Source organism: Capricornis sumatraensis, chromosome 10 (genome assembly GCF_032405125.1).
Source record: "Capricornis sumatraensis isolate serow.1 chromosome 10, serow.2, whole genome shotgun sequence".
Taxonomy (NCBI): Eukaryota; Metazoa; Chordata; class Mammalia; order Artiodactyla; family Bovidae; genus Capricornis; species Capricornis sumatraensis.
Window position 1 is genome coordinate 63,106,508 of NC_091078.1, and position 14,882 is coordinate 63,121,389.

A 14,882-nucleotide genomic window follows, 5' to 3' on the forward strand; every position below is an offset into this window, starting at 1 on the left:
TAGGTACTATTATTATCCCCATTTTAGAGATGAGGGAGCAGAGGTCAGAGAGGTTACGTGACTTGCCCAAGATCACACAACTGGTAAGTGGCAGCATCAGGATTCAGCCCAGATATTTAGGCCAGAGTCCACATTCTTACCTAACCTGCTCTACAATAGGTGTTGACCCTGCTGACTCCTGATGTATGACAAACTTCCTTAACAACAGATCAATGCTGTGATTTCATGGTAAGAATCACAGAATCTTATTAGAATCTCATTTTAATAATCTAACTTAACAGGACTTTGACGGGAAGGAGATAATAACGTTGGCCAGTTTTTTGACTTAAAGGGCCTGGTTAGGCAGAAGCATGTCCCATCCCTGGGGGATCACCTCTGCTCCATTAGCTGCTGTTAATTGTCCAAACAGCAGGAGAAAAGGACCAACAAGGCTCAGGAGCCACGAATTCCAGAAATTTCTTGTGTTTTTTAGCATAGAAAGACGATCGTAAACTTGATATTGCAAAGGGAAAGTATACGCCTAGTTGGGAACTGGGAGATAGAATACTGTTGGTATAGGACTGGCCTCGCTTGCTCTAAAGCTGCTCTAAATAAATCTGCTGAGCAAATGGTAATGAATGAAGGAGACAGTATGATATGATAGTATTAAAAGTCTGAGACCAAATTTTTACTGTGGTTACGTATATCATTAACACTTACTCTATGACTCTCTATTCCACTCCTATTTACTTAGGAGTAACGAAAACGTCCATCAACAGAAAGAATTGTATGTGAACATTCTCAGCAGCGTTGTTCATAATAGCCGGAAACTACACACAATCCAAATAGTGATCAACGTGTGAACAGATCAACAAACTGTGGTATAGCCATATAAGGGAATACTAATCAGCAATAAAAAAGAGTTGCCGATACATGCAGCAACATGGGAGAATCTCGAAAAATATATACTGAGTGAGCAAGGGTAGTTGTAGAAGAGTTTATACTCTACAGGTCCATATATATGAAGTTCTGGGACACACAAAATCAGTCTGCAGTGTCAGAAAGCAAATCATTGACTACAGGGGGCTGGGGTAAGTGGTGGGGACGGGCCAGAAAGGGGCACGAGGGATCTTGTTGGTGTGATGGGAGTGTTCGGTATCTTCATTCTTAAGATAATCACATGGATATAAAGTCTGGAAACCATACTGATAATACTGTATGATCTTGGGTAAGCCACTTTGTTTTTCTGCACCTTAGTTTTCCTGTTTGTAAAACTTGGTGGTTGGAGTAGATGATGTGTAGAATTTCTTCTGACTCAAAAATTCCCTTGTTATAGCAATATCTAATTCTTAATATGGAATTAGGGTAGCACAGTGCAATTTTCTTTAAAGGAATTAATTTTATAGTAGCTAAGGATGAGTTTATCTCTGAGAGCATAGAATATCTATTAGGTTACCCAATAATATTCCTTTTGGGAACAGAGCCATTTGCAGGCCAAATTTACTCAAGGAAACAGCTGAGAAAATGATTTGTGTGTAAGTAAGAAGGATGATCCCATTGAAATCCCACGAGTACCTAAGGAGAGCCTTTTCCAATGACACTGGGATGGGATGGGAGGCAAGCCACACAGCTGGCAGGGCTGGGTTGGTGGGGGGCCAGCTGAGGAAGGCCACATTCATTACATCACTTCCCAGAGCCCCTAGAAGCTCAGGGGCTGCGGTGGCCCTTTAATTTCCTCTTTACTGGTTCATTCCTGGCACTCAGTAAGGCCTTAATGATGATGGTCATCACCTCCAGTCCTCAGAAACAGTTTGTATAAAAATGAAGAGCCTAGAGGTTTCAGAGCATGTCATGGGAAGAGGGCAGGGGCAGAGCTGACCAGAACACCGAAGTTGGAAGGGAGTTGGCAGCACTAAGGGCCACCCATGCTGGGCTGTAACAGTCTATTGATTGCTGGCGCTCATGTGTCCCCAGGTCATGAAAACCTACCACATGTACCATGCAGAGAGCATCAGTGCGGAAAGCAAGCTGAAGGAGGCCGAGAAGCAGGAGGAGAAGCAGTTCAACAAGTCGGGAGACCTCAGCATGAACCTGCTCCGGCATGAGGACCGGCCCCAGCGCCGCAGCTCTGTGAAGAAGATTGAGAAGATGAAGGAGAAGGCAAGCGGAGGCCCTGGGGATTGGGACGGGGCAGGAAGGGGGGGGGTCAAGCTCCCTCCAGCCTGGGCCTCCTGCTCTGCACCCCGAGTATCTGGGGGTGGATTAATGCTGTCGGCAGCTGCTCCCCTGGGGGGGCAGTGCCATGGTGGAGGCAGGGCTGGCCATGCCTCTGCTAGCACTTGTTAGGCCTCTGGGCAAGGTCAGCAGAAGGAGAGATGATCAGCTGGCTGGAGAGCTGAACTGTGATGAGACTCTTGTGCAGGGAACATCTTCTGGCAAGAATCACCAGGCATTAGTGTGGGTGGAGCCTGCCCTGGAGGTCGATTTAGTGGCCAGGGGTGCTGACTGGGCCTTAATGTGTCCCAACAAGAGGCAACAGCACTGGGGTACCAACCAACACCTGGGAACCAGCTAAAGAACCATTCTGAAGAAATTGCCACTGCCAGGCCAAAGCTGGGCCATACAGAATCCTTGTGTATTGATGCTGGAGAAGTGCTTTTGTGGGACACGGTGAAAGTGCTAGTTTTGGAGTCAGACAGGCTGAGTTTTGAAGATGCCACATTTATAACAAGCCTCTGAACTTTAGTTTTAAAATTTGACAGTGATTACAACAAATCTCCTTTCTCATATGAACTGTCATCAATTGGTAGTGGCTACCCAGAGCCCTGGGCTTCCCAGGTGGCGCTAGTGGTAAAGAACCTGCCTGCCAATGCAGGAGACTAAGAAACACTGTCAGGAAGATCTCCTGGAGGAGGGCATGGCAACCCACTCCAGTATTCTTACCTGGAGAATCCCATGGACAGAGGAGCCTGGTGGGCTGTGGTCTCTAGTGTCACAAAGAGTCAGACCGACTGTAGTGACTTAGCACGCACACATGCACCCAGAGCCTTATGTTGAGGATTGTGAGCCCCGCAAGGCTTTAGTTAAAGATAGTATGGTGATCAGTTAATGACATCTGCCATGGCCAGGGAATTTAAAGGGGCAGTGTGCATCCTGCTGTTTTTCATCCTAGATTAGGTTACTTCTTAGGTTCCTATCTTCTTAAAGGGCTATGATTTTCTTGTTGAATTCTCTGCATTCATTCATTCCATACAATCAGCAAACATTTATGAGCTTTTTCTATTTGCCAAACATTGCATCAGATGTTTATTTGGGCTTCTATTAGACTAATTCTATGAGACTAATTCTGTGAGACTGATGATTATATGATCCTACAGCTCTCATTATAGGAGATTGAGTGGAAATAAAATCCAACAGGACCTGGGTAAGCTGGAAAAGTAACCAGAGGCAAATAAAATATCAGAGTCATTCCAAAGCCAAGGAAAAATACGCTCCACAATAAACAGGCAGCGACCCAGTTAAGAAATGGGCAAAGGATTTGAATAGACACTTCTGTAAACGACATATGTAAGTGGCCAATAAGTACATGAAAAGATGCTCAGCATCATTCTTTACTAAGGAAATTCCAAGCTGAAAGCACAGTGATATACCATTTCACCCCCTCCATGGTGGCTGAAATATGAAAGTCAGATAACCACAAGTGTTGGTGAGGATATAGAGAAACTGGAACCATCATACATTGCTGGAGGGAATGTAAACTGGTACAGCCACTTTGGAAAATAGTCTGAAAGTTCCTCAAAATGTTAAACATATAGTTACCATATAACTCAGCAATTCCACTCTGGGAACTTGATAGCAATTTCATGCATAATAGCCAAAGGATAGAAACAATCAACTGATGCATAAAATATGGTGAATCCCTATAATGGAATCTTCAGCCGTGAAAAGGAATGAATACAGATACAGCCTGGATAAACCTTGAAAACAAGTGTGCTACGTGAAAGAAACCAGTTACAAAAGACCACATGTTATATAATTCTGTTTATTTGAAATGTCCAGAATAGACAAATGTATATAGACAGAAAGCAGATTATCGGGTGTCAGGAGCTGGAGCAGAAAAGAATGGAGAGTGACTGCTAATGTACAGGGTTTCCTTTGGGGTGATGAAAATACTCTAAATTTAGATAGTGGTGCTGGCTGTATTGATACAATATTCTGGGAATATACTTTGATACAATATGTCTGAGAATACACTAGAAATAGACTTTCAAAAGTAAGATAACCAGGCAGGGAACTACAGAGCTACAACGTAAGGGGACCTATAGAGGAGTAGGGACAGCATTGGTTAGAGAGGTCTGGAAGCTTAAGTTTGAGTTCAGGATTGTATGCTAATCAATCATTTGGCTCTTGGACAACCTACTTCTCTTCAGTGTTCATTTCCTCACCTATAAAATGGATGAATTAAACTAGGATATCTTCAAGATCCTTTCCAGGTATAAACTTTTATGAGTCCATGAAGGGCTGAAAATGGTCTCGGGGTCATAGTAACCCCCTGGAAATGGGCCAAGAATATCAAAATTCTCTGTGGAGGCTGGGTGTGTGGCTGGTTCAGGGTGTGACTACCAAAAGTTTGTTGCTAGACATTCCAAGAATAAGTGGACCCCGAATAAAGGTCAGAAGAGATGTCTGAGGAGAATTAAAAGGCTGACAATGGAGTGTCTCTGCTAAACAGGAGAACGTGATCTGCAGGAATGAAGGTTGAGAGTGCCTAGGTAGGAAGTAGCCTTGTTTCTTAAAGGAGGCTGTCTTCCTCCTCGGCAGTGGGACTCATCTGTCTGAAGGGGGCAAAGAGACAGCTCTCCAACCCACGGACTCATTCTTGCTTCCTGCCCAGGAGGGCCCAGGACAGAAGCAGCTTCCCAGGGAGGCGGTCCAGCTCAGCCTGGGTCAAGACTGCACCTCTGGCTGCCACACCCCACCTCACCTCACCACTCACATCCAGCCAGTGCCAATCACTTCATGCTGCCCATACGCAGGGACTCTTCTGGGTGCTGTAGACCCAGCCATGAACAGGGACCATTAAGCCCCTGACTTCACAGGGTACACTGGAAATCAGCAAGTTAGTAAAGAGGTAAAAAAAAATATAATTTAGGGTGGTGAAAAGTACTCATGAAAAAAACTGAGCAACCAAAATGTCCTTCAGTAGTTGAGTGGCTAAGTAACTGTGGTACATCCAGACCATGGAATGTTATTCAGCACTAAAAAGAAATGAGCTATCAAGTCATGAAAAGACATAGAGGAGCCTTAAATGCATGTGACAGAAACCAATCTGAAAAGGCTACATACTATATGATTCCAACTATATGACGTTCTAAGAAAGGCAGAACTCTGCAGACATTAAAAAAAAAAATCAGTGCTTACAACCATTACGTGGGAGAGTGGGATGAACGGGTAGCGCACAGAGGATTTTTCCAGCCAGGAAACTGCTCTGATACTGTAAGGATGGAAACATGTCACTGTACATTTGTTCAAATCCACAGAATATACACCAAGACTGAACCCTTGGGTAAACTGTAGACTCTGGGTGATAGCAATGTGTCAGTATAGGTCCACCAATTGTAACAAATGTACCACCTGGTAGAGGGTGCTGAGGGTTGGGGGGCAGTATGTGGGGGCCAGGAGGCATGACCAGAGTCTTTTTACCTTCCTTTCAGTTTTGCTGTGAAGCTAAAACTGCTCTAAAAAAGTCTTTTAAAAATTAAAATAATCACTAAAAATTGAATAAAGATTAAATAAATGGGAAAAATAGGGCAGAATAGAGCATGGGAAGGGGCAGGCAAGATGCCGGGGACACTGATGCATGTGACCGTGGCTAAGGACCTGAATAACATTAAGAAGCAGGCCATGCAGGGACCTGGAAGGATGGCCTGCCATGTGGAGGGCAGGAGTCTGAGTCTAGAGGCAGGAGTGACCTGGCCTCTAAAGGCTGGACAGAGGAGGGCCTCATAAAGGATGGGAACATGGACGAAGAGCCGGGTCAGGAGGGTTTCACAGGCCATCATCGGGGTTTGAGCAGCCTCTGGGGGATGTTGAGTAGGGGGCCCTGGAGGTGTGAGTTACACTCCGCTCTGGCAAACCCAGGAAAAGCCTGCAGCTTACCCAGCAGTGCTGTTGTCAGCTGCACATGTGTGGTATAAGGTGGAGCTCTCTGAGTACGGGGTCTAGATCTTACTCACCCAGCACGTGGAGTAAGGCATCCCAGGGCCATATGAGGGGCTGACTGCAGATACTGGCCATGTAGAAAATCCCAAATCCCTCCCATCAGTGGCTTTGCTCTCACATCCATTTTTTCCTTCCTCCAGAGGCAGGCAAAATATTCTGAGAACAAGCTGAAGTGCACCAAGGCCCGGAACGACTACTTGCTGAATCTGGCAGCCACCAACGCGGCTATAAGCAAATACTACATCCACGACGTCTCCGACCTCATCGACGTGAGCTCCTGGGGAGTCTACGCTGATGACTGCCTGGCGAGAGTCATCAGCTGTGGGAGGGCTGGCCCTTGTTCTTTGCTGACGTGTTGGGTGGATGGTGGCCCCGGGAGCCCTGATGGGGGAGACAGGCAGGGAGCATTTGAGAGAGGAGTATCACCCTGTGGCTTCTACCTCCCCGAGTGGGAGTGGGCCTCTGGCGGCCCTTGCACATTTGGGCTGGGCAATTGTAGTTCAGTGTGCACTTTCCAGGCACACCTTCCTCTACACTGGGTCCTTTACTGGTTTTGGGGATAGAGGGGTGATTGTACACAGTTCATGCCCTGGGGACTTCCCACGATTGTAAAGACAGTTATATGTTCAGCACCCCTGGGGTCCAGTCCTCCAGACATAGGGAAGAAAATAATGAATGAGACAGAATTACGCAGATCAGCTTTACTTGGGGATGTTATGTTGGGGGAGAAATCAGGCAGTTGAAGTAAAAGGAAAATGGAACACTGGCTCCTGAGCGCCAGCTGTGCAGAACTCACTGGTGGGACAACCAGGTTTGGGCGGGAATGCTGTGAGCACCAGGTTTGGGGCAGCTCCTATGTCAGCTGTGATGGAGCTGGAGTTGCTTGGTGTGTCTTCATGAAGACAGGTATCTGGCCCAGCAGGTGCTTGGTCAGGCTCTGTGAGGGCATCCTTTTCCTCTGGCCCTGGTGCACCCCATCAGGAAGTCACAGAGTCACCACTCTTCCCTCAGGTGCAAAGGGACACATTAGTGTCATTATCACCACCTCCAAGAGAGGGAGCTGCCTGGCCCTGCCTTCAAATGCCCACCATTCCTGCTTCCAAGGCGGGAACCCTCCTTTCTCCTCCCTTTCAGCTTGCTTTTTCACACAGCCCTTTCATTTGTTTATTTACCAAGTTTGTACTGAGTACCTGCTAGCTCTAGGTCTTGAGGTGCAACGGGGGACAAGAGCCAGTGGGTCTGTTCTCATGAATCTCAACTTGCATCACCCTGCTGCTTTAGAGGCAAATGTAATGCCAAGTGGCGGGTGTTAAACACTGCGGGAAGTAGAGGGAGATGTGGACCCCTGATACGGGACACCTGGTGTAAACTCTGAGTGGGGAGAACATCAAGGAAGGCTTCCTGGAAGAAATGACCTCTAAACTGGAACCCAAGGGAAGAATATTTAGACAGGAAGAGAAAGGAAGAGGCTTCCATGCAGATACTATGAGTGTGCGAAGGCATGGAGATTAGAAAGAACACGGTGAGTGTGGGGAGCTGAGAAAAGCACTGTCATTGCCCAGACTGTAATCCCACTGCTCCCCCCGAGGGCTTTGGCAAGGCTTGTGTGGTAAGATTCCGAAGTGCACGAGGGCTTCCAGCATGGAAGGGTTGGCTGTGGAGCAGGAGGTAACCTAAGTCACTGCGACGGCCCCTCTCCACATCACCACCCTCACCCGCACATCCTCTCGTGCTTCTCTCCAAGTGCTGCGACTTGGGCTTTCACGCCAGCCTGGCCCGCACCTTCCGGACCTACCTCTCAGCCGAGTACAACCTGGAGACCTCTCGCCACGAGGGGCTGGACGTTATCGAGAATGCTGTGGACAACCTCGATTCCCGAAGCGACAAGCACACGGTCATGGACATGTGTAACCAGGTCTTCTGTCCCCCGCTCAAGTTCGAGTTTCAGCCCCACATGGGGGACGAGGTAGGCTTCTCCCAGGAGCCCCTGCTGGAGGCTGCTTCCGTCCCTCTGCCGTGAGCTCCCAGAGTACTGGGGGGAGGAGAATGTCAGCTCAGAGGCCTGGGGTCAAGTTCTTGGCGCGTGGGCTTCCCCAGCGGAGGAGTTTACCACTAATCCCCTATGGTGCCTCAAGTCCCCTGCCTGCAGAATTGCAGAACCTTAGCTTCACATAAAATCCCTCACAGTTGTGTCTAGAAGACCCCAAGGGAGCCCCACGCCTACACTTAGCCCATCATCTCGCATTCTCCCCTCAGATGGTCCTGGATCACCGAAGGTGGGGTCTCAGCAGAGCCTCGCTGGCCTGGGCTCCAGTACCCTGAGCCCTCAGCACACCAGCCAGCTGAGTTCCCTTCAGGGCTTGTGCTGCTCACATCCTCATGATGTTCTGGGAAAAAAAAAAAAAATGGGAAAAGACACTCGTCACTAGCCCCAAAGCAGCACACTAGTTACCCAAGTTTCACAAAACTTCTTATAAAAATCTCTCCTGAGCTTTTCCATGCCATCGCTCCCTCTCTCCAGGGCTCAGGCCCTGGTCCCTGGAACAACGGAGGATAGCCACAGTGTCATATCTGGCTCCCGATCTCTACCTCCAGGGATAGGTGCCCAGAACTTTCTCCTAGTGGCCCCATTCCCTCCACCTAAGATACGCCACTCGGGCACATGCGAGAGGGACCCAGCCAGCCTCTGGATCCAGGTGGGAGCTCGTGTGGGCTGTCACTGCACCTGTGTAGCGGGGAGGAGCCCGGAGGCACCTTATAAGGTGCCTGTAGCTGAACCCTCCTGCGGCCCTACAGACTTCCGTCGTTTGCAAGAGATGCCTTCTGCCGGGCTTCCCCACAGCTCCCACACCATCCCAGCCCCTCGTGTCCAGCCCTTTGACTCATCGTCTGGTGACTGGAGGCTGGGTTAAAAAACAGAGGCCCACTGTCTCTTATGAGCTCAGCCAGGTGACACCAGGCAGCCCAGCCCATGGTAGTCAGAGCCTTGACTGGACTGAGGGTAGGAGAACTGTATCTCTCTCTCGTCTTCCTCTCTTCCCCCCTTCTCTCTCAGTCAGCCCACGTGGGGAGAAGCGCAGCAAGAGGATCGCTGCTGCACGGCTGCCTGTCTAGAGCACCTTCCTGCTGGGCGCATCCCACTGTTTCCCATCCTTCCTTCTTTTCATTAGCTACTCTTAGGCACTGCTTCCTGCCTGGAAATTAGCCAGTTAGTCTCACTTAATGGCATCATGTCAGCAGTGAGCCATCGTGTGCTACACAAACACAGACCAAGAGTTGTGAGAGGGCGGCCCCTGCCTCCTGGCTGGCTCTGCTGTTGCCCAGTACGAGCTGTGTGATCTTGGGCAGGTAGCTTAACCTTTCCAGGCCTGTTTCCGCAGCTGTTGATGGGGATGTTAGTGACGGCCCGGCCCCAGTTCCGCAGAGGTGCCGAGGGCCTGGGGCAACCGCAGGCGGTGGCTGTCGTTTCTGCAGGTGTGCCAGGTCAGTGCCCAGCAGCCTGTCCAGACAGAACTGCTCATGCGGTACCACCAGCTGCAGTCCAGACTGGCCACTCTCAAGATTGAGAACGAGGAGGTGAGTGAGCCCACTACCCCGTGAGGGATTTCGTTACAAAGGCCCGGCTGCTCTGGGGCTGTCCACTCTTGCCTTGGAAGATGTGAGAAGTCAGGGTTTATCTGTAAGATGCACAACCATTAAAACCATACCTGCCAAGAATCTTTAATGGCAGGGGGAATGCTTGTGCATGCATGCTCAGTCATGTCCGACTCTTTTGCGACCCCTTGGACTGTAGCCCTCCAGGCTCCTCTGTCCATGGGATTTCCCAGGCAAGAATACTAGAGTAGGTTGCCATTTCCTTCTCCAGAGGATCTTCCTGACCCAGGGATCCAACCCCTGTCTCTTGCGTCTCCTATATTGGCATGCAAATTCTTTACCACTGGACCACCTGGGAAACCCAGGAAATACATACAAGATGTTAAAGGAAAGCAAAGAGGAAGTAGCCCCCTGTGTTCAGTACTATTCTAACCAGGGTATACTAAAGTCTGTGTACACATTTCTGAGTTTATTCACAGGAGTAGGAAGAAGACTGGAAGGAAATACTTTGAAATGCTGGTAGTGGTTTTGTCTGGGTTACAGGAATATAGGTGATATCTGTTTTCTTCTTTGTGCTTTTCTGCAATGAATTTATGTTATTTTTTTATCATCAGAAATAAGAGTAGGTATTTTGAATCACACAGCAAAACAACCCAGGGCACACTAAATGTGTCACAGATTCTGAGCTCCATGGAGCTTCTGTCTCACTGTGGCCAGCACACCTCCCTGCAGCTGGTGGCTCAGGGCTCCCACCAGGTGGGCACAAGTGGAAGCACCAGCTGGGAGCTCCGTTCTGATGTGCACTGATGTGGCCAACTGGAGACCTCCTGTTCCAGCCTGGGTGCCCCCACGCAGGGAGGATGTCACCCAACTGGAGCACACCTGGACATGGGGGTGTCACCCAAGATTGTGGGCAGGTCCATCTGTGAGGAGTGCAGTCAGAGCTGAGATGGAGAGTCATGGTCCCTGTCTTCAGACCTCGAGGGGGCTGTCTCGTACAGAGAGGGCAGGTTGCTTTGTGTCTTGAAAGAGGATGGAACCAGGACAGACGTGAACCAGAGTGTAGGTCAGGATGAACAAATCCTGGGGAGGTTACAGACAAACTATGAATTTGTTTCTCCAACCTGAGAAGAGAGAGGATATGGACAGAGTGTTTTCTTCCTTTCCTTATGCCCTTTGTCTTCCCACACAGCATCTTAAATTGTCTACATGGAACAGCATGTGGTATATGTGTATAATAATGGTAATGGAATTTAGGTTGGAAGTCAGGACCACAGAAAGGAGGGGGAAGCACATGTTCCTCTGGGTAGGCTGTTCACGGCCGGGGAAACACTTAATTTTGAGCCTGGGCTTCTGTGAGGCTGTGTTGGAAAGAACTGAGTCACTCGGTTATTCATTCAACAAATTGTTGTTCAGCACATGCTTGTGCTCATCTCAGTCACTTCAGTCATGCAGCCCCAGGAACTGCAGCCCGCCAGGCGCCCCTGTCCATGGGATTCTCCTGGCGGGAATACTGGAGTGGGTTGCCATGCCCTTCTCCAGGGGATCTTCCCGACCCGGGGATTGAACTCATGCCTGCCTGCATCTCCTGCTTTGCAGGCAGATTCTTTACCCACTGAGCCACCTGCGAAGCCCGATTCAGCACGTACTCTAAATGTTGTGTCCAGTGCCGAGTTAAGTGAATGAATGGGACAGTGTAGAGTACCTTCTCTCATGGAGTTTATATTCTGGTGAGAAAAGGCAGGTGAGAATTGAAATACAAAAGCAAGCAAACAGTAAATTGAGGACATGAAATATCAGCCAGTAAGTTAAGAATGCAGTTGTGGCCAGGAGGCGACTTTTAAGTCGAGATCTGAGTGCCAAGAGAGGCTCTGAGTGGCAATCATTGTGCAGTGAGTGTGGATGCAGGCTCTCCCAGGACTGTGTTTGAAACCACCCTCCATTCAAGTTCGAGTCCGCCCTTTAGGTACCGTTCACTGAAGGGCTGTGGGGAGGCTGGGGCCTGTGTGTGAAGCCTCTGGGGGTCCCGCTTGGTTCTGGGAGAGGAGTCGGACATGGAGGACCGAGCATACCGTACGTGTCACGGGCTGTCTTCCTTGAGCTCTCTTTTCTCAGCCAGGCTTGTGTGGGCTCAGCGGCCGACAGTATGAGAGTCTGTCCACTGAGAATGGAGCTCCCTGTATCCAGACTGTCTTCTCCCTGCTCGGGATGAAGAGAAGAGGGAGTGCTTCCAGGGTTGTCCCTCCTCAGGGCCCTGCCCCCCAGGAGGAGCTTCTCTGGGGCTGTGTAACCACAGACAGACACAGACCTCAAAACCTGAGTCCCTTGCTGGTCACAGTGTTCTCCAAGGTTCTCAGTGCCAGAAGTAGGCCCATGACATGACTGAGCTTAGGTGACCTGGCTTCTCCCCCCAACCAGTGCCAGCCCTATTTTCCACATCACCATTAACAGAAGTGAGCACCTTTGTCCAGCCTACCTCTGGGGGCTTTATATGGAAGAAATAAAGGAATGATTGGGAAAGGACTTTGAGGTGTCCAGACATTCTGAGACTAAAGGACTTTTGTTGACATACGGTGTTTCTCTAGGTTAGAAAAACTCTGGATGCCACCATGCAGACCTTGCAGGACATGCTGACCGTGGAGGACTTTGACGTCTCTGACGCCTTCCAACACAGCCGGTCCACAGAGTCTGTGAAGTCGGCCGCCTCCGAGACCTACATGAGCAAGATCAACATTGCCAAGAGGAGAGCCAACCAGCAGGAAACAGAAATGTTCTATTTTACGGTAAGTGGCATCCTGACTGAGAAAACCTGCTGTCTGCAGCCCTGCTGGCAGTGACTTTTGGGGAGCAGCCCAAATTAATGGCAGCCAGAGGAACTGCATGGGTCAGTTAGACCTACAGTTCCTCCAACATGCTCTTCAGAATGTGTGTGTCTTGGCTTTGTGAAGTGCAGAAAGTGAGCTAACCAGTGGGTATCATCAGCCTTGATCTTGGATTGACAGTTATTGCAACTTTCCTGTTCTAGAAACAACGCAGAGAGGGTTGTGCTCAGTTGGGTGAGAGGAAAAGGGCTGACAGAGCCAGATGCACATCCCAAGTAACAACCCCCAAGTTAAGTATATGGTTGTCATGTCAAGTTGTGTCAAATTTGGGCCTGGACTCTGCAAACAATGCCCTGGGTGATTTTTACAAATAGCTGGTGAGTTGCCAGCCCTTCATGTAAAATCCCAAATTACTTATATTCCATTTGGCCAGGGAGGGACAAGGATGAGAGGCATCGGGGCTTTGGTTCAATGGGTGTTTAGAGAATATGCAGTGTTGGGTTGGAGAGGATCTTCCATCTGACAGTGGACCCTATTCCTCCCTGTTCCTGCCCCAGAGTCATGCAGATTGTGCTGGAACAGCCCCAGATTAAAAGCTCCCTCCCTCCCCAAACAACTGTTTTGTTTGGCTTGTGGCTGGCTATGGACATTATGATGTTTTCCCGTATCTCTGTTATCTTCAGAAAGCTTCCTCACGAGGATTTCTGGTCATTGATCTTAATTCTGTTCTCTGGGGCAACCCAGAGAGAGGCTAATTCTACTTGACAGTCTGGCAAGGTTGCAAGGAGCTGGGCTTTTATTTCTCTAGGCTAAACACATCTACTTGTTTTAATCTGGCCTCTTAAGCTTTTGTTTTGCGTGGCCTCAGCATTGACTCTTTCCTGACCACGTTCTGTTTGTCAGTGCTTCTTCTGAAAAGAGACTCCCAGCAGTGGAGTGACCAGCACAGAAGAGGGCTAAACTTTCCCCTCCCTCCACATTAGGGGCTGTGCTTCTCTTTTCATACACCCTAAGATTACATTCTATCGTGTTTTTTTTTAAAGCTAGTATCAGGTAAATCTCTATTCTCAGCATACCGCCATTAAACCGTCCTCCTATGGGATGTGTAGGTGATGCCTTAGGTGGATTGTACGTTTATTACCAGGTTGATTTCCTCTTGATGGATTCAGCTCATGGCTCCAACTGTCACGAGCCTTATCCAGTTGCTCATCACAGGTGCTGTCTCTTCAGATCTCATGTCTAGAGATTCAGTAAGTGTGGCTTCTGTACCTTAAAGTTTATCAGTTAGAACAAACAGACAAACAAGAGAGGAATTGCTAGGCCAAGGCCAAGGCCAAAGACAGAGTTGTTCAAAACATGCCATTAGGCTGATATTAATCCATTAATTAGCAGTTTCAGATTGTGTTCATCTAACCAGTACCAAACCCACCCAGTTTTAACATCCAGCTCTGTTTCTTGCTCATCAAATATCTGTTGAAAGCCAGTGGTTGACGCATACTCCATTTCCTTGATCAGTTTTGTTGCTTTCAAGAAAGAAAGCAAAGTGAGACTTAGTGAATGAGTCCATGCCAAATTCGGGGGTTCACCACTCCCACTGGGGGCATAGGTGTTTGTAGAGAATTTATAGGTTACAAAGATAAGGGAGGAAAATGGATGGGCATTAAGTCACTTTGGCAGCAGAGTCAAAGATGAGAGTTCAGCCTGCTTGAAATGAAAAGACAGCATCCATTATGGAGGTCATGGATGTTGTACTTTGATTTGAATATTCAAGTTGTCAACCTGATTGGCTAGTGCATCTCATGATTTGATGCTGTGACATTATTTAGGTATTTTTAAGGATGTATCACTCCTTTTAAAGCAAACATCAGTATGAATCGATGGTATTTTTTTCTTCCCGCATGAAGCCTAGGTGAAGCATAGAAGCAGTAGTCAGGGACCCAGAGCCCCAGGCTGTAATTTACACTAACCAGTGAGTCACCCACCAAAGCACAAGTTACAAGTTTGGGATTAGAGCTCCACCTGCTTGGGGCACTGAGGCAGGATGAGAGAACACTTACTTACACCTCAGCTCCAGCTTTCATGGTGAATTCTTGAACACAGGATAAAATCAGAGGGCGATATTACTGGAAGCATCCAGAGAGCCTCTCGGTGAGTAACTATCAAATGGAAGTGTGTTTTTGAATTTTGTCAGAAACTTCTTGAAAGCACAAGTTCCCAGACTGCTACCCTCCCTGAGGTGGCACCCTGGAAATGTGAGGACACCTG

At 48.5% G+C, this 14,882-nt stretch overlaps 1 protein-coding gene across 1 annotated transcript in view; it reads left to right on the plus strand.

Annotated features, from left to right (window-relative positions):
• Positions 1 to 14,882, plus strand: part of SRGAP3 (SLIT-ROBO Rho GTPase activating protein 3) — a 122,082-nt gene that overhangs the window by 54,328 nt on the left and 52,872 nt on the right. The window contains exons 5-9 of the mRNA XM_068983109.1: positions 1,954 to 2,139; positions 6,342 to 6,470; positions 7,946 to 8,167; positions 9,676 to 9,777; positions 12,381 to 12,578. Coding sequence (XP_068839210.1) covers positions 1,954 to 2,139; positions 6,342 to 6,470; positions 7,946 to 8,167; positions 9,676 to 9,777; positions 12,381 to 12,578 — 837 coding nt within the window. The remainder of the gene's footprint in view (positions 1 to 1,953; positions 2,140 to 6,341; positions 6,471 to 7,945; positions 8,168 to 9,675; positions 9,778 to 12,380; positions 12,579 to 14,882) is intronic.